Below are 17,997 nucleotides of genomic sequence, written 5' to 3'. Positions count from 1 at the left end.
AAATAGAAAGGTCGCACTTCAATAAAGGAAAATACTAGACAAAATATTACATTCAGATATTTCTAGATAAAGAAAATATTCTGCAGGAAGATACTCTGACATCACAGACGGATGTTAAGCCTTTATTTGAGAAATTTCAGAAACCACTGCCTTATAAAAATATAAAGCTAACTAAATAAATCTCCAACAAACTCCCCCTTTGACTTATATATTTTTATTTTTTTTTAAATAGGTAGAACGAAAGAAAACAAAAATTCATCATCAAAAAATATCTCAAATAAAGGCTTGACAAAAAGTATAGCATCACCGGTAACGCCATAAAACAAGCCCAAACAACAAGGGTTTTCAGAGCAAATCAAATCATAAAACATAAGTCCAAAGCAGCACCAACCCAGACAAAAGATCATATTCAAAAAATATCAAATAGCAAAACCAGAAGCAAAGCCGAAAAAATAACCATAACCAAACACTCCCCTTTTATGGTCGTTAAAAGAAAAAAAAAATCAACTCCTCGGTTGAGAAGAAGAAGTCCCTCCATCCTTGGACAAGACAAACCACATAATCTGTAGAATCTCATCAACCTTAGTCTCTCTCTCCTGAAGTCTTTCCATCACGGACTTAAGATCACAAGATTCATTTAATAGCAGGTGAAGGATACGACTACTAAAAGAATACTCAATTAAAGCTTTTGGACCAAGAAGATGATGAGTCATGGTGGTAGTGTAGGTTAGGAACATGCTGTCCCTATAGAAGCTTTAGTTTGATGGAGAATAGACTCAGAGAAGGCTCAACAGGTTCTGTATGAGAGAAAAGATCAGGCTTCTAGGATAGTAGAATAATACAGATAAGGCAAGGAAAACAAATAGGCAATTTAAAAGTTGTGGACCCAATGTGCCTTTTAATCTGGTTCAACACAAACACACCATAATTAAACTGAGCTTAAGTCCCTATTTGATATAGCAAGAGTAATGGATAAGCCCAATTTATGAAAGGAGGGGCACTAATTATAAATGTCAATCCTATGCAGAAAGGCATATTTGACACTTAAAATAGTTGTAGGCAGTTGACCCCTTCGTGGCAATGTAGAACGGGTTCCTTTAGTTAGTTTAAACACTAAATCTCTTAGGGAAAGAAGTTGTTCTTCACATTCTCATGCACGTTTAATGCAGAAATTGATTGGTCAAAGCAGCAAAGAAAACAAATGGATGACGCCTAATATGCACCCTCTGGTAATCTAGGTTGGTTGAATCTGCAAAACCAGAGAGAAGATTCACAATAAACTCACGAACAAGCTGAGGATAATAGGGTCCCAAGTTAAAGACAGTTCGTTTAAGTCCAGCAACATGAATCAACTCCATAAGCTCAACACACTCTTCAGTATGATCAGATAATTCTTTATTATCTATAATTATGTGTTTAACAATATATTTTCACAGGTTGACACCCTCTTCAAAGTGGAAAGAAATGCCATCTCAAGGCACAGAGGGAACGTTGGAAGTAGCTAGTTGTTTTCTTTTGGCCTGAGTGGAGGCCCTAGTGACATGAGCAGACCCAATATCATCATTGTTCGAGCTGCTCTTAAAACTCCAATTTAAAGCTTTCTTAGAAGCAGATTTCTCATATTCATTCTCATATGTCTCAGAGGAGGCATCAACATTCACATTAACAGCACCAGAAACATTGGCATCAATTATAGTTTTTCTTGATCGAAGCTCTACGATAGTAATATCATCTTCATCGTCTTTGTCATCAAAATGAGCAGAATGAAGAGAATTCACATGACTTCGATCGCTGGAGTTAGCAACATCATCATATAAAGCAACATGTTTCACATTCTAAGGAATCTCAGTAGTCAACAAAACATCAGTCATAAATATTTAATTCGGTAAAGAGGAAGACTCAATCAGAGTTTTGACATTCTCTTCAACAGTTTGAGCCTCTTCACTAGGCCTAGTACTAGTCACAATCGGAATCACATGAGCATTTAGTGAATCAATAGCAACAAGCACGGAGCAAGCATAAACAATATTTTCAACAATAGTCTTTAAAATATTTTCTTCAGAGATATTAACATCTTCAGTTTCAACTAACCCATTAACAGTCTCAACAGTACTCTCAAAAGGTATAGACAAATTATCAAACTCAAAACTACTAGAAATAACAACAGTTTTTCCTAAAACATTATTAGAAGCATGAACAGTAGATTCAACAGTGCCCGAACTAAATGCAAGATTTTCATTAGAAATTAATCTACTCTAGGAAACCCTAGCTTCTACTTGATCATTGACAAATGGGTCGACAATCTCATTAGGCTTTCTAGGTGTGGCTATAAAATCATGCATGTGATTGGAAGAATTTCCTGAAGTAGATTTTTCAATATTTGGACGAATTTCTCTCCTCAGTTCAATCAAGTCAGACAATGTCAAGGCAGAAGAGCTTACCTTTTCTTTCCTTTTGATTCGTCAATCAATCCTGCCCTAGAGTGTTTTTTCTTTCCTGAGGGAGGAAGAACTTTGATTTCATTTTGTTGAGAAGGGAGCCCACGTACACGAACTCCATATTTGTTGATTGAATTGAAAGAAACATCATTAGGCATATGCAGGTTTCGTTTGGTCTTCTCTTTGTATCTCACAATTTTTCCGTCAGAAGTGTGAGTTCCTTGATGAGTACTCACCAGTAGAGGAAGATTAGTATGACAAGCAAGCACACAAATTTTGTAAGGAGACGGTTGAGAAAAGGACAAACCCACGATACAATGAGGAGACCTACCACGATTAATCTGCCAACAATTTAAATTCAAAAATTAATTTGAAAATAAAACTATTAGACTTCCTAGAACTCCCAACATTCGTCATTAAGGCGGGTATTTACAAAAATAACTTTATGGGCTTACATGTTTGACAGCCGAGATCCTCAATTGAATGGCCCAAAAATCTAATTTTCATGCCTTCAAAACACAAAGATCCAAATCTGCCCTCAGGGCCTCATAACGTTTAGCATCTAACGTCTTGGTAAAAATGTCTGCTAATTGATTTTTAGTGTTGACATGCTCTAACTTGATCTGCTTACTTTTCACAAGGTCATGAATAAAGTGGTGTCTGATGTCAATATGTTTGGTATGACTATGTTGAATTGGATTTTTGGCTATATTAATCGCACTTAAAGAGACATGACATCTTGTGGGATATCATACTCCAGTAAGATTTACTTCATCCAGACTAGTTAAGTACAACTACTCCCTACTGCAATATATTCAGCTTCAGCCATCGACAGGGAAACACAATTTTGTTTCTTGTTGAACCATGAAATCAAGTTGTTACCCAAGAAAATACAACCTCCAGAAGTACTCTTTCTATCCTCTGAGCTGTCTGCCCAATCAGCATCACAGTAGTCAGCTAATGCGCTACTTGTGTCGAACGTATACAGTAAACCATATTCACTTGTGCCATTTATGTATTTGATTATCCTTTTTGCACTAAGTAGATGACTGTTTTTAGGACAAGATTGATATCTGGCACATACACTACAACAAAAGCAATGTTTGACCTGCTGGCTATTAAATACAGCGAGCTCCCAATGATATTTCTATATAGACTTTCATCGACTTTAGTTCCAACTGAGTCTTTTGATATTTTCACATGAGTTGAAGCTGGAGTTCTTTTGAAACTAGCACTTTTCAAGCCAACTTCATCACTAAACTCTTGGCAAATTTGCTTTGAGAGATAAAGATTCCTTCATTCAGTTGCTTTATTTGAAATCCCAGAAAATAGGACATTTCTCCTACCATGCTCATCTTGAATCCTTCCAGCATTTGTCTCACAAAGAGCTCGACCATCTCCTGTGACGTCCCTCCGAAAATAATATCGTCAACATAAATTTGAACAATCATAAAATTCTCATGGGATTTTACAAAGAGAGTCTTATCAACTCCTCCTCAACTGTACCCGTTGTCAACAAGGAACTGGGTTAATTGTTGTTGACAAAGGTGACCTGCTTTAATACCAATTGAAAAAGTGCTAGGGTGACTCGTCACTCGATATATGGATGTTAAACAGGAAGCACTGACAACCTCTAAAACAACAAAAATACTAACTGCAAGTAAACAAGTAAAGATACACAGAAATTGGTAATCCATTTCGATGATGAACCACCTACATCAGAGTGCAGTATGTCCAAAAAAGATAATCCACTAAATTAAAGAGTTAAATAGTTTAAACGTAGTACTTATCTATAATACATGACCACTACAATGATTGTAGAGCTAAACTCACTGATCACCTAAGCTTCTCCTAGATGTGAGACTTTCTCTCAAGTGTACTTAGCTTCTCCTAGATGTGAGACTCCCCTCAAGTGTAGTTAGGCTTCCCCTAAGCTTGACAATATTAGTGTTGATCACCTCGGCTTCCGACGATGAGTGAGACTCCTCTCACAATGATATCTTTTCTCGAGTCAGCGAACTCCCTTCACTAATGAATCTTAGGATCCTTCTAAGATGGAGAACTCCTTCTCCGAAGTTTAGTCTTAGGCTCTTCCTAAGACTAAGAATCTCTTCTCTAGCAGCAATGGCTTAGGCTCCCTCTAAGGCCATGATTCACTGCAAAGTGTTGCACTTCTACGGATGAAGAACTTGTACAGAAGAATAATGATCAAGGAGCAAGAACAGAATGTAAAACAAATCGATCATCGAACAGAAATCGTCTTGCTTAATAAAATGGACATCATAATTCTCTTTAGTAATCAAATCCAAGAAAGGAAACAAATACTGATTTGGAATAGAAAGGTCGCGCTTCAATAAAGGAAAATATCGGACTAAATATTACAGTCGGATATTTTCATATAAGAAAAATATTCTGTAAGAAGACACTATGATGTCACAAACATATTTTAAGACTTTATTTGAGACATCTACAGAAAGCATTGCTTTTTAAAAAAATATAAAATCAACTAAACAAATCTCCAACACCAAGGTTCGAGTATCGATGTCGATGAAAATATCAACGTCCCGATTTTATGGAAATATCGATGAAATATTGATATTATGGAAATTTCGAGACAAGTTATGAAAATTGATGAAAAATGTTATAATTAGTTAATGAAACTTTCATTGTGGCTTAGTTAGACTATAATTGACCATTTTTAATCATAAATTCTATAAAGTAAAGTAACATTTAGATGTATATTATAAATATATGTGTAAATGTTCATGCAATAGCAGAAATTTAAAAAAGAAATTGAAAAATAATTATAAATAATATAAAATTGAGGAATATTTTTTAAGGTGAAATGATGTGAAAATTATGAAAGTTGATGGTAAAAGAAAAAAGAACTCACATCAATTCAATTTTGAGGTAAAATGATAGTGAAAATTTAATATAAAAAAGTTCAAATGAGGTTAAAAATAAATATAGATGGTTTTTAATGGTTTTTTCGAAATTCAATTTCTTTCCAAACGAAAGTTTTGGGTAAAAAATAAGGTTAAAAATTGAGAAAAGTTGGAATTAAAAAAAGTAGCACATAAAAAGACAATCTTTTGTCAAAAACTGTGTGGAACGATAGAAATGTGTATAATCAGAACCATAAAATTGAAATAATTGAATTGGACTAATGTAGTTAATTAAAAAAAATCTTAAAATGTCGAAATTTCTTGAAATTTTCTCATAATCTCGAAATTTCATTGAAATGGGGAAATCAAGATATTCTCGAAATTGAAATTTTGAGCCCTTCAAGATAAATTTCATCAAAAATTTGAAATTTCGATCAAAATTTTAAACCATGCCTGTAGTATCCAAACAATTAGTGTGTATCCTTATAGACCAAAATTAAACATTTTCGTACAAATTCTCCTAAACAAGTCAACCTAAACTCGTTTAAGTTTATATATTCAACTAATAAATCAAAAGTTTAAATCTCCGGCACCTCACATGTGTTTATTAATGTATTTATTATTAATTTTGATTTTTAGTTTCAAAAGGAAAGACATCAAGTCAACTGAAATAAAATTGTTGTAAACATTTCATATACGAGTGAAGTGGATATTTTGAGAATGATCAAACATTAATACATATGAATTTAGGAACTGGGTCAACATGTAATAATAATGAATAAAAAATTTTAAAAAAAAATGGTGGGAATGGGGCTGTTGTTCAATTATTGGAATTCCTTTCCACTACATGAGACTTTTTTCCATAAATGATAGCACCACTTTTCCTCAACATTCAACTTTATCAGACAACTCATACACCTTTTGCTTTTTTTTCCTTCTTTTTTTTTTTTCTTTTTTCTGGTAAACTTTAAGCCATATTCTTCTCTCTAGTACATCAATAATGAAGCCAGAGGCATTGTGCCTTTTTTTTTTTTGGGGGGGGGGGAGGGGGGCATAAGCAGAAGACGGGAAGAGTTATAGTATACATTCTACCAGGATGGAGTCCAATTACAAGAAACAGTTTTGTCAGAATTTTAGGTCATATCATATCCAGCTCAAGTTTGATATTCTAAAAGCAAAAAGGGAAGGAAAAAAAAATCAGAAGTCCTAAAAAAAAGGGCCTAAAAACAGTACACAAAGCTGGACCAAAACAAACCAGTACCAGATCACTGCCTTGGCTTTCCATTTAACTAGTGTGAGTTACCATTTTCCCTTTTTGGTTTTCTTTTGTCTTTCCTTTTTTTATTTTACTTCCATAGTTTGATGAACTTGTCATGGCTGGCCGAGGCAACCAGACCCGATGTTGTGGACACTGCTAAGGAAGATATTAAACCTTCATGAGCTGATAGAGTCATCGTCTTGTTCTCTGTTGTGTTCCAAAGCTCCAACGACTGCAGCAGCCAAGATGAGAATGGAAGTGAGAGGGGGATAACTATTTATCCTTTAAAGCTTAATCGACAATACACAAACTAGGAAGAGAAATAACGTTTCTAATTCTTTCCAACTTAAGAATATGACCCTGGTTTGTAGAGGACTTGCCTGGTAACATCCAATGACCAGCAAAGTAGAGTAGGTGGGATGAAAAACGCAAGAGTGAAATTTATTGCCATTACAGCTCAACTCGTGAATAGATTCACCCTCATTCCCCGAAGCAAGTGTCCACACTCGAACAGAATCCTCGCTAACGGATGCCAGGAACTCTCCAGAAGGATCCCAACAAAGTGAATGAACCGTTTTGGTGTGTCCCTATACTTAGAAGCACACATTTCATCCAGAAAAGGTAAGCCGATCCACATGGGAATAGAAACAAAACACAAGAAATTTCAGGAACATAAGATTAGTCAAGTCTAAAAACAAAGAAGAAACCAGAATCGTTTTGATCACAGATAATTACATGATGGCACTGAAAAAACATATTTAGATGAGCTGTTTGAGTTCAACATGTTAGGGAAATTCAAACATCTGACCTCTAAGTCGAGCTATGCTAGCGATTAAAATGAGAGGTTGAAAATCAAGAATAAAAAAACAAGTCCATACATCTATCTATATTTTAAGCAACTGCAAAAAAAACCTCAAATACCCAAAATACAATACATGTGATTTCTAGGGTTGTCTTCAACTGACTTAAATATAGAATATTGTTGAATAATGCACATTAATAAACAAAAGCGTAGAACCTATATCTTTGGCAGGTGGCACAACTTCAAATATAAACTGACCTGTAACGAATGCAGACGTGCTTGTGTCTCAACATCAAAAATGGATACGATGTTATCTACAGCAGCAGCAAAGTATCTCCCAAGACGAGGTTGAAATCTCAGCTGGCCTGTACCACCCTAATTTACAGGAGCAATTTAGGTACTATGATTGCTTATATACGTATGAACCATGAAAAACCAAGATACCTTGAATACTGCTGCACAGCTGCCATTAGTAATATTCCAGTATCGAATCTCACCATCACCATCACAGGAGCAAATAAAGTCATCCTTCTTTGGATGAAAGTCCAAAGACATAACAGAAGCAGAATGTCCCGTAAAAGTACGTAGAGAATAACAATGCTGCAGATTGAAATACAGATTGAGATACAGCAACATATTGTATAACTTTTTTTGCAAAAGAGAGACCAAATATAAGTAAATAAATAAGCATATCCCTTCCCCGTCTTTTTAATTTTCAATTTGATCTTCAATCTTTTAAATTCTTAATCTTATCCTATCCTTATTAAGAAGATCTCAATTAAGTACTTCCAAGTTCCATAAACAAATTTTAATAGACGAAAGAAGAACTGTTATAAGTTATTACCAAAAAGTTAATTTGTCATTTAGCTTTATTAATATATTTGCACACATAGCATGGTAGTTAGAAGAAATAGATTATGTTGATGGGTAGATTGATTAATTAACAAATTTTAACATCATTTTTTTTACATAAGGACAGTTTATTTACTAGTATGATGCTGTTATCGTGGAATAATTTGTAGTAGAAGTGCATATGTTATGCTGTGAAATAACATGTTCATCTTAGTCTAACAAAATAAAGATGGACAAAGCTCAAATCAAAATTCATATCTTAAATTTTTCTAAACATTTCCAAACTACATTTGGCCGAAGATAGATTGTACGAGCTTCTAGTTGCGATTCTCAGGCAGGCATGTTTAGCCGTGCATGGATAAAGTTCATTGATAATATATGCTTGGTTGATTTAAAATAATTGAACAAAATTATCATAGAAATGTCTAAGCGTTATATGATTCATAAGCAAACACTTGTGGAGGTTATGGAGGTTATATGTATGATGCAAGTGCAATAATTAAGGAATAAAGACTCGAGTTAAATCAAAGACAGATAAAGGATAACTAACGTTGTCAGCATCCCAAACCCTGACTGTTCGATCGAATGAAGAAGTTGCAAGGCGGGGCATGCTAGGACTAAAACGAACATCAGTGACTATGGAAGCATGTTCTTCAAGTGAAGTTTTCGGCTTTAAATTCTCCGTGTACCATAATACAGCCTGCAAAACCATCATAATTAATCCCTAAGGAAGAAAGGGGGAAAAACGGATTGGCCAATGCTGCAACCAATAACAAGATTTTTTAAATCTTACATGCGATACTTAAAACATAACAACACTCCTGATATACAGTACGGGTCGTCGTCATTGGGTTCTCACCTTCTTATCATGGCCACCACTAACAAGCAGTTTTCCATCAGATGAAAAGTGGCAAGAGGAAACTTTGCTTGAGCTTGCTCTAACACAATTCACCTCCGTAAATGTGAATCCTGAAGGTTAAATTCACTCCTTAAAGATACATATAAAATAGTAGACCATGCTCAAAACCAATTTTCAACTTTATCTGGAGGTTACCCTAAATGCTAATTATAGTTTAGTAGCTTTCAAGCCACTGTCTTACAGCAAGATCAAGAATGTAAGCAACATACTAAGAAGAATGTATGCAATTTATAGCCTAAATCCTACATTACTTCACCTTTAACTCTACACCATAATTATCCATTTTGTATCCTTCCGAATGACCTAGATTAAGATATGTGAAGCAAACTCCTGGTGTGGTGCCACAGAACATCTTAACTGGGTCTTCCAAAGTGCTTGTATTATTATTATATCATTAATTGCATGGGCAATATATGACCTCCTTGATGGATAGTCTCAATGGTAAAAAGGATAAAAGGAAGACTACCAAAACCATTAACTTAATACTGCATGCTCTTTAATCGTTTTCTCAACCCTTACCAATTATTATGTTCTCTATTATTATTGCACAAAATTGAAAATACACCAGCTAGGTGAGATTTAAATATACTTATGACATTCAAAAACAATGGTGGATGTGGTTAAGGTAAGAATATTTTTTTCTGGGAAAGATTCATGAACAAAATATTAGAGCATATGCAGCATAAATCAAGTAGGTAGCTCTGTGGCAGAATACAAAACATAAATACTTGCCACTCGCAAATGCTATGCATTTACTTCCTGGAAATTGCCAAAAAAAAAAAAAAAAAAGCAGAATAGTAAGAAGAAAGCAAGGTATAGCGTTTATTGCACCTTTGCTGCCATCCATACAACGCCCTACAGGATCTCTAGGGTCCGCATCATCATGGGATAAAAAAGACTCGACATTGTCATCAAGAGACCCATCTTCCACGAAGCGATCCATATCAGCCTGCAATTCAAGTTCTTTATCATCCCACTGCCAAAATGGAATGCCAATGAGCAAGTGCAAAAGGAATTATTTAATTCCTTTCATACAAACGACTACCAAGCTCCACCTACCAACTGATTTGAGGGGGACGTAAAAGTGCCAGTACCGTCACTGCTGAACATCATCAAAGGCTTAGATGAACTACCACTGTGAGGCAAAGCAGGCATTGAGATTGCATCTCCAGGTGTGTGAGTTGAGGGAGTTGAAGGAGCAGAACTTGGGGATGGGCCTGCAGTATTTGCTGTTCCTGAGCTATTTGCTGGACCCGAAGATGACACTGGCTGCTTCCTCTTTCTCCCAGTCTGATTTTTTGAAACCTGAAAATGAGATGTCAGAACATGTTTAAAGCTTAAAGTAGTACAGGAAATATTTTTTTTTTATACTTGAAGGCTCTATAATAGACAACTGACGCCAATCTAACCGCATGACCTGTTATCAAATTCATGAAAAAAAGGGAATTAACAAAATTCACAGCCGAAACAACCTCTTTACCACTTAGCAGGTATCATCAGTTTGTCAGTGGAAATAACAAAAGTGACAAGCAAACGGGGAATAACTAAAGTGACACACACACACACATACACATAACATTAATATGAGAAATTACAAACGGCACTCACTGTGATGTTGGTGACAGCCAGAAAATATTCTAAATATATCATAGAAACTGGAAGATACAGATGCTCTAGCAATAGTAAATTGATTGACCAATGATGATTAGTCAGTACCAGACCTGATCATTTCCACGAAACGAGTTTGACATGCTACCATCCATGGTGACACTGCCAGCGCCCCCAATATTTTCTTGCTGGTGCATGTTGTGGTTTGAGCTTTGTGATTGTTGATTTGAAAGAGCATGCTGCTGAAGTTGCTGCTGCTGCTGTTGCTGGCTACTATTCTGTTGCTGCTGTTGTTGATGCTGCAATTGAGCCATTTTTATCTAAGGAAAATATAATACATGCTTAGAAAACTGGACCATGAAGTCTATAACATGTCCTAAATAAAAACATCGAAGTATAAAAGTCAAAACTGAAACCATCCATAAGAGAGTAATTTAACACCTTAATGATCATGTCTGTGTTGTCTCCACGAGGCAAGAGAGGACTACCAGCTTGGAGAGGAGATCCAACATTTGGAACAACATCACCAACAGAATTTGAAAGTCCATCTTTTGCCATTCGACTATTCAAAAGCATTCTCAATCTTCTACCATCATCATTAACTGAAGGTGATGTTAAATTCTGTTGTGCGAGCATAAGTTGTTGTTGGTGTTGTTGTGTCAACATCTGAAGCGGAGGAAAGGATTGAGGAGCCTGTATGAAAGGTTTTTGTTGCTGAAGGATCCCAGAGCGTAGCTGCTCTAACCCCTGCAAAAGAAAAGGAAAAATTGAATGAGAAAACCCATCAACTTGGAATCCATACATTCTACACATTATTGTAATTATAACAGAGATGAAGAGAACCGGTCACTAGAAACATACAGTGAGGGGCCATCCCTTTAAGGTCAAATTATTGCCACCATGATTCGATCCTGAAAGATATTTTCATTTAACATGTAAGACATCTGATAGTAGCCCACAAAACCTTAATTTATCTTTAAGCAGTAAAAACCCCTGGTGTATTAAATGAAGATTGAGTAATTAAAACACAGGGTTTCCAGGATTCCAATTACAACGAATTCACACAGCAAGTACTCAAAACTTCAATAATTTGGCAGTACCAGGAATGCCCATCAGTGATCCCTCAGGACCTGCAGCTCTAGGATTCAAAACTGGGTTGATCTCACTCTTTATATCCTGCATTTTTACAAAGTTTTTCAGGGAAACAGGGAGGAATATAGTATATGAAGAACTTAATAGAAGTTTCTTACCGGTGTGGAACCTGGCAATTGCTGGTTCCTAGATTGAACTTGAGGAGACATTCCCCCAGCTGTAACATGTAACACTTGCCTGTAATTAGAATTTAGAACTCTTAAGCAAGTAAGGTAGTGCATAGCCATCCAAAGGAACAGTTAGTGACATCCAATATGCAATACTTAGGAATTTCTGCAGATCTTGTCATGCAACAATATTAATACCCAAGATTAGACAAAATAAAATATAATTATGTAAAGTATCCCATCAAACATAAATCAAACTCCAATAATCAGCAAGAAAGTCTTTTATGTGCATGGCCTTTGATGTTTATGTTTTATGTGAATGCAGTGATAATGAGAGAAATATCAACGAGAGAAGCACCCTGAGGACTGGCTGGTTGCTGCAGCTGACTTCAGAATTGAAGCATGATTAGGGTCCAACAGCTGCCCGACATTTTCCCCAAATCTTTGCTGAAAGATTTACAAAGTATAAGAAAAAGTAACAAAAACCTTTGCTTGTAAAAAATCCAGCCAGTATACCTACTTTCATAGACGCATCATCTAGAGAATCCCTCTGAAGGGGCAGTTTTAATCTGTCCTCGTACATTTTTGTAGCCAATGCATTTACAGACCCGGGATTCTGGCGCATAAGAGGATCATTTCCAGCAAAACCATTTGAAGGTCCATTTAAGAGTTGGGCTCCATCTCTTCGCTGTTGTTGCTGTTGCTGAGTTTGTTGTTGTTGCTGCTGTGGCTGCTGTTGCTGTTGATGCTGTTGCTGTTGTTGTTGCTGCTGCTGCTGTTGGGCATGTCTCTGCATCAGAAGCATCTGCATGTGTTGTGGTTGCTGTTGCTGTGGCTGTGTTTGCTGCTGCTGCTGCTGCTGTTGATGTTGCTGATGTTGCTGTTGCTCTCTTGCTTTTATTAATTGTGTCTAGAAAGTTTATAGACTGTAAGTGTCTCTTGCAGAGGAATTTGATGTTACGGGGTAACATTTTAATATGTTTTTTGGTATCAAATAGCATATGTGAAAAGAAAGTGTGACTTGAGTTTATTTTGAGAAGGGAGTTTCCTCAGGAAATCTATAAATTAATTTCTAATACATTCTTGATAAATTGCATCTAAAAAGATTTTAAATTCAGGGTCACCAACTACTGAAATTAAAACCTAAGCAGCCAGAACATTTTCACTAGAAATTTTTTTTAAACAAAATAAAAATACAAAATACAAAAAAAGGACCTACACATGCCAAAACAGCATTCTTTATGCATAAGGGATAGGATCTAGGGTTAAAGGGCTTGTCATGAGAAAACAATAACTTGCAGGGCATTTGAGAATTACTTTAATGATCCCTTACCACTGGAGGTCAAAACAATAATGGCAGGTTCAATACAGATGATTCAAAGATTTAATAAAACAATGCTCAACAGTTAGCCTATTGTCAAATCTGTCTGTTTATGTTATTCTAAACATTGTATGCACAAAATGGGAGAATGCAGTTGTAGGCTGCAATTTCAACAAGAATTTGAAGAAGGTACTTAGTTTGACCAATATAGACTTAAGTCAACAACGACATATTATTCAACTCCAAAATGGTAACAAGATATAAATTATTTTTTCAATACGAAATTAGGATGAAATATTAATAGCTCTGAACAACAAAATCAAATGCAGAAAGTGCATTTCCGAGTTCAATCGTATCAAAATGAAACTATGCAACAAACCTCAATATAAGATGCAGCAACATCAGAGTGCTTCTCATTAGTCCTAGCAATGAATATATCCCAGAATACCGACCACCATTCAAACAGAAAGCCTCCAGGCGCATCAATAGCTGTAACCCCATAACTCGAAAAATCATTACTAACATAAGCAAATGGTACAATACAACTCCATATTGAACCAACCAAATGAAAAAAAAATCCAAATATACTCACCCACAGGATCTGAAGACACTTTTCCCTCTGCTTGAAAAGCCTGAGCAGTAGCCTTCAAATCTCTTTTTACCAAATAATCGTGAATATACACATCTAACCTGTTACATAGCAGTGCATAGAGTACAAGAACAAGAGCAATATTCCAAGTTAGGGAGTAATTGAAAATTCATTTCCAGTAAGAAGATAAGAAAAGGAAGAGAAAGAAAGCAAACACTGAGGCACAAAACTTTCACGACAGACAGAAAATGAAGAACTAAGATAAACCCAAATAAGGGTTCGAGTAGAGTAACACAAATCATCGGCTAAATTGAAATCAAGTGATTATGGAAAGAACTAAACCCTAAATCCTCCAGAAAACGAAGTAAGCCCAATGCCAAAGGTTGGCGCGCAAAACTTCAAGAAAACAAGTTGAAAGATCGAAATTTGTAATGCTATAAATTAGCAAGAAAATCAAAATTACAGAAACCCCAATACGAGATCAAACAAATAGGAGAGAAGAAATCCATTGAAGTAACAAAAAAGATAGAACCCCAAGTAGAAAGAAAGTGGGAATAAGAAACAAAACACACAAGAAACTTACATTTTATCAGCTTCCCAGTTGGTCTGAGACATCTTTTTCGAATCCAAACACTAGCAGAGGAGTGGATAAAATCAAAATAAACTGTTAGTTTTTTAAAAAACAAGCTGGTCCAGCTCTTATTGAGCTCTTCCTGGCCAAACCCACCAAACCCAGAAGCGAAAAAACAAAACCCTTTTCGCCAAGACCTAAGAAGAATCCAGAAAGAGGAAGGAAATTAGTAAGAAGTGCAGAAGGGAGAATCTACGCAAGAGAATAGAAGCAGAGCCTCTGATTCCAGCAATGAAAGTATAGAGAATGTAAGGCCGTATTATTATTACATCTACCAAATTTTACATTTTTATATATATTTCAATTACAGGGAAGGATCGAAATAGATACCTGCAATCCAAAAACGTATTTTTGTTTCCGAAGCTTTTTGCTTTTATTTCGAGAGAGCTGAAAATTTATTTTGCTGATAATCCGTGGGCTTTGGACGAAATGAGACTAGCTGTTGTTTTTCAATCGAAATTACTTTTATATCCCTAAAGTAAGATCAAAATTGTCATATATCGTACCGAGGATTTAGGTACAGAACAAGAAGGGTGTTTTGGTACTTTCGTTCTGCCTTGATCTGCTGATGCTTTTTCAATGTGGGGTTTAAACTTTATCAGAATTACAGAGATGGCCCATGATATTTTGATTTTCCATATTTGTAAAACAGCCTCGTGTATTGTTTAAAATTAATATTTGGTTCCCATGCGTTGCCTCGTGGTAGACGGTTCAGGACTGCGGGTTGGTCAGACTCTGACCTTGGTTAAGATATTGCAGAATACCTAATTTGACCTTGTCTTTAGTATTTAATTTTCAGATCTTTTCTTTTCTTTTCTTTTTTTCTTTTAGGCTAAATATATGTTTGGGTCTTTAGAGTGTTTTTCAACTTAATTTATTGTGTTTTTTTTTTAAATCTTTTAGATGATAAATGTTGAAACTGGTTGATGATGAAATTAATATAAACCTCTAAATTGATTCGATATTTTATTTCAGAGAGGAAAAATAAACAGACCAAAAAATTTAGTTTGTGAGTAATTAATTATATGTTTTTTATTTTTTTAATAATTGTTTTTAAGTAGGTTTGTATTTTATCAAATTCTTTTTTTTTTTCATTCATATTCTACTTAATTAATGGGTTAATGTTTAGACTTTGATGGAAAATTAAAAGGTCCTTTGACTAATTTAATTATATTTCAACGGTGAGTAGCTTTTTCTTTTCTTTTTTTGGATTATTCAGTAATTTAATCTAAATTATTTCATAATGCTTTTATTTAAGAAATAATTATAATAATATTGTTTGTATTTCATGAAAATTTTCTAGTATTCGTGACTGGCCGCATTTTGAGGACCGAAGATTTTAACAATAGGATTTTGCTTTAAAATTTTGAAATTAAATTTTAACAACTTTCATACTTAATTTGTTAATGGTTTTATATATTTTGTAATTAGTAATAGAAATTGAATATTTTGGTTAAGATATTTTTATTTCAAGTCTTCACATGGATACTTATAAAGAATGTCAATATTCATTTACAGAAAATAATAATGATAATTTCAATTCAAATGAAAAAGGTCTAAGTTAGCTGATAAAATAAAAATGTTTAATTTGTATCTTTTGAAACTATTATGGGTGTTAAATTGTTTTAATTTCATATTATTTAGGTTCTACTGAAGAATGTATTTTAACTCTAAATTTTAAATTTTGGTATGAAGTGGTAATTTCTACAAATAAAATTTCATTAGTTATTTGTGAATATAATTTGGTCTATTTTGTAAATTTATTCTTTTTTTTTTTAAGTTTGATTAATTAAATTCCCGAGCTTTGCCTAATTTAAAAAATTGCAATTCATTGACTATAAAATAGTTTTTTTTTCTATAATTATAATTTAAAACCAACTATTAATAATTTAGTATTAAAACTGAAAAACTATATATAATAAAAAAATGTGTGGTAGAATAATTATGTAATAATTCTCCCTTTTTTAGCCCTTTTATCTATAGTGAGTTTTGATTGATTTGTTTTTTTTTTTTTTCACTCACAAACATATGCATGCATCTACCAATTGAATTTCTCTATGTACGTAAATAACTTAAATCAAGATTAAAAAGCTAACAAATGAAAATAAATGCACTTGACATACATAATGATTGCCCCTTTTCACCATGAATTGGTTTTTTCATAAAAGTAAACAATTTATACGGAAAATTTAATTATCTTCTTTAAAATAATGTGTAACTTAAAATATTTTTTAGATGAGTTGAATATAGGTCAATTGATTTAGAAGAGATAAGTGTTGTGGTTTTGTCTGCTTCTCTAGTTGTGATGTGGATGATAAATGGTATTCCGGAGATTGAGCTGGAAGTGGCAAAATACGTGGCCAGTATCAAAGAGATTGGTGTGTAGCACTTTTTCAGCCACGAGGTGGGATGGGGGCCGAACATGCATTCCTCGTTCCCATCTTCGCTCCTCATTTCATTTTCCATCCCGTAAAATTCTTCACGGGATCAGGTTCCTTGTGGAGATTTTTTTCCTGTTAGTTATTCTTGTTTTGAAAAAAAAAACAATTAATTTAAATCACTAACGTGGACAAATTTTTATTAAATAACTAACTTTATCCCTAAATTGTTTATATGGTTAGTTTTACCTTACCATTTGAATTTATAGATAAATTATTCAAATTTTGGTCTAAAAAATATAAGTAACTATTAGTAGAAAGAAATAAATATCAATAAAATTATTCACATATATAATCAAAACGTAAATATTCAATTTAAACATATTCATTATCTCGACGAATAAATAATCAAACTTGAAATTTAAATATAATGTTTATATAATAATAATGATAATATAATATTAAATAATTATACTAAATAAATAAATAGAGGCTAAACGGGCAGAGATGGAGATGTCCCAGTTCCATTTAGAATTTTTTTTTCTTGCACTACCTCCTCTATTCCTCACCTAATCGGGAAATCTCCATGAAAAAATTGGACATCTCTAGCCTGTCTTTATATTCAAAAGCTGGTTGGTTAATAGTTAGGTTTGTTTAAAAAAATTAAGGAAAAAAAAAGACATTCGAATAGAACCCTGACATTTAAAAATAGAACATAAGGAAAAAAAGTAAAAAAAAAAAAAAGAAAAAAAGCCCTTTTCACTATATCCTTTTGATCTAAATATCATTTTAAATTACTAACTACTTATGGTAAGGGATACTATTATATATGTTTGTGTGAAAAATGTAATATTTTAATATTTATTCGTGAAATATAAAAGTGGATCATTATCTATAATACCTACCAAAATAACCGATTAATCTAGTTGGTATACGAAATAACTAACCCTTATATATCTTTTTTTCTTAGAATAATTAAATAATAATCCTTAATTAGCATACAACCCGATAATTGATCAATTTTATTCGCATGGTTCTTTGTTAAATTTCTGAGTTG

The 17,997-nt window shown here is 34.0% G+C and overlaps 1 protein-coding gene across 5 annotated transcripts; it reads right to left on the bottom strand.

The window, feature by feature from the left end:
• Window positions 1-6,383: 6,383 nt before the first annotated feature.
• Window positions 6,384-15,021, bottom strand: LUG (transcriptional corepressor LEUNIG). Of its 5 annotated transcripts, none has more exons than XM_039028895.2 (19): window positions 14,893-15,021; window positions 14,515-14,699; window positions 13,935-14,032; window positions 13,722-13,831; window positions 12,542-12,931; window positions 12,380-12,468; window positions 12,013-12,091; window positions 11,863-11,938; window positions 11,624-11,673; window positions 11,204-11,509; window positions 10,876-11,082; window positions 10,214-10,459; window positions 9,986-10,130; window positions 9,095-9,204; window positions 8,786-8,935; window positions 7,828-7,983; window positions 7,642-7,758; window positions 6,962-7,168; window positions 6,384-6,813 (listed from the first exon to the last, which is right to left on the bottom strand). In XM_039028895.2, the coding sequence occupies exons 2-19, from the start codon at window positions 14,544-14,546 to the stop codon at window positions 6,670-6,672; spliced, it is 2,712 nt and encodes a 903-aa protein (XP_038884823.1). In that variant the 5' UTR covers window positions 14,547-14,699; window positions 14,893-15,021; the 3' UTR covers window positions 6,384-6,669. The 5 variants fall into 5 exon arrangements, with proteins under 5 accessions (XP_038884823.1, XP_090169478.1, XP_038884825.1 ...); XM_090313352.1 differs by having other exon boundaries at window positions 9,986-10,103; XM_039028897.2 differs by having other exon boundaries at window positions 10,876-11,061.
• Window positions 15,022-17,997: the final 2,976 nt, after the last annotated feature.

Source organism: Benincasa hispida, chromosome 4, assembly GCF_027475165.1.
Source record: "Benincasa hispida cultivar pf3 chromosome 4, pf3_genome.v1.1, whole genome shotgun sequence".
Classification (NCBI taxonomy): Eukaryota; Viridiplantae; Streptophyta; class Magnoliopsida; order Cucurbitales; family Cucurbitaceae; genus Benincasa; species Benincasa hispida.
This window is presented reverse-complemented; position numbering and strand designations above follow the sequence as displayed.

What these genes read in the sequence shown, in the direction of transcription:
- LUG (XM_039028895.2), bottom strand. Translation starts at nt 14,546, where the DNA reads ATGTCTCAGACCAACTGGGAAGCTGATAAAAT. An exon ending in TAGATGATGCGTCTATGAAA is followed by an intron (nt 12,469 to 12,541) that starts GTAGGTATACTG and finishes TAAATCTTTCAG; the next exon opens with CAAAGATTTGGGGAAAATGT. An exon ending in GCAACCAGCCAGTCCTCAGG is followed by an intron (nt 12,092 to 12,379) that starts GTGCTTCTCTCG and finishes TTCTAATTACAG; the next exon opens with GCAAGTGTTACATGTTACAG.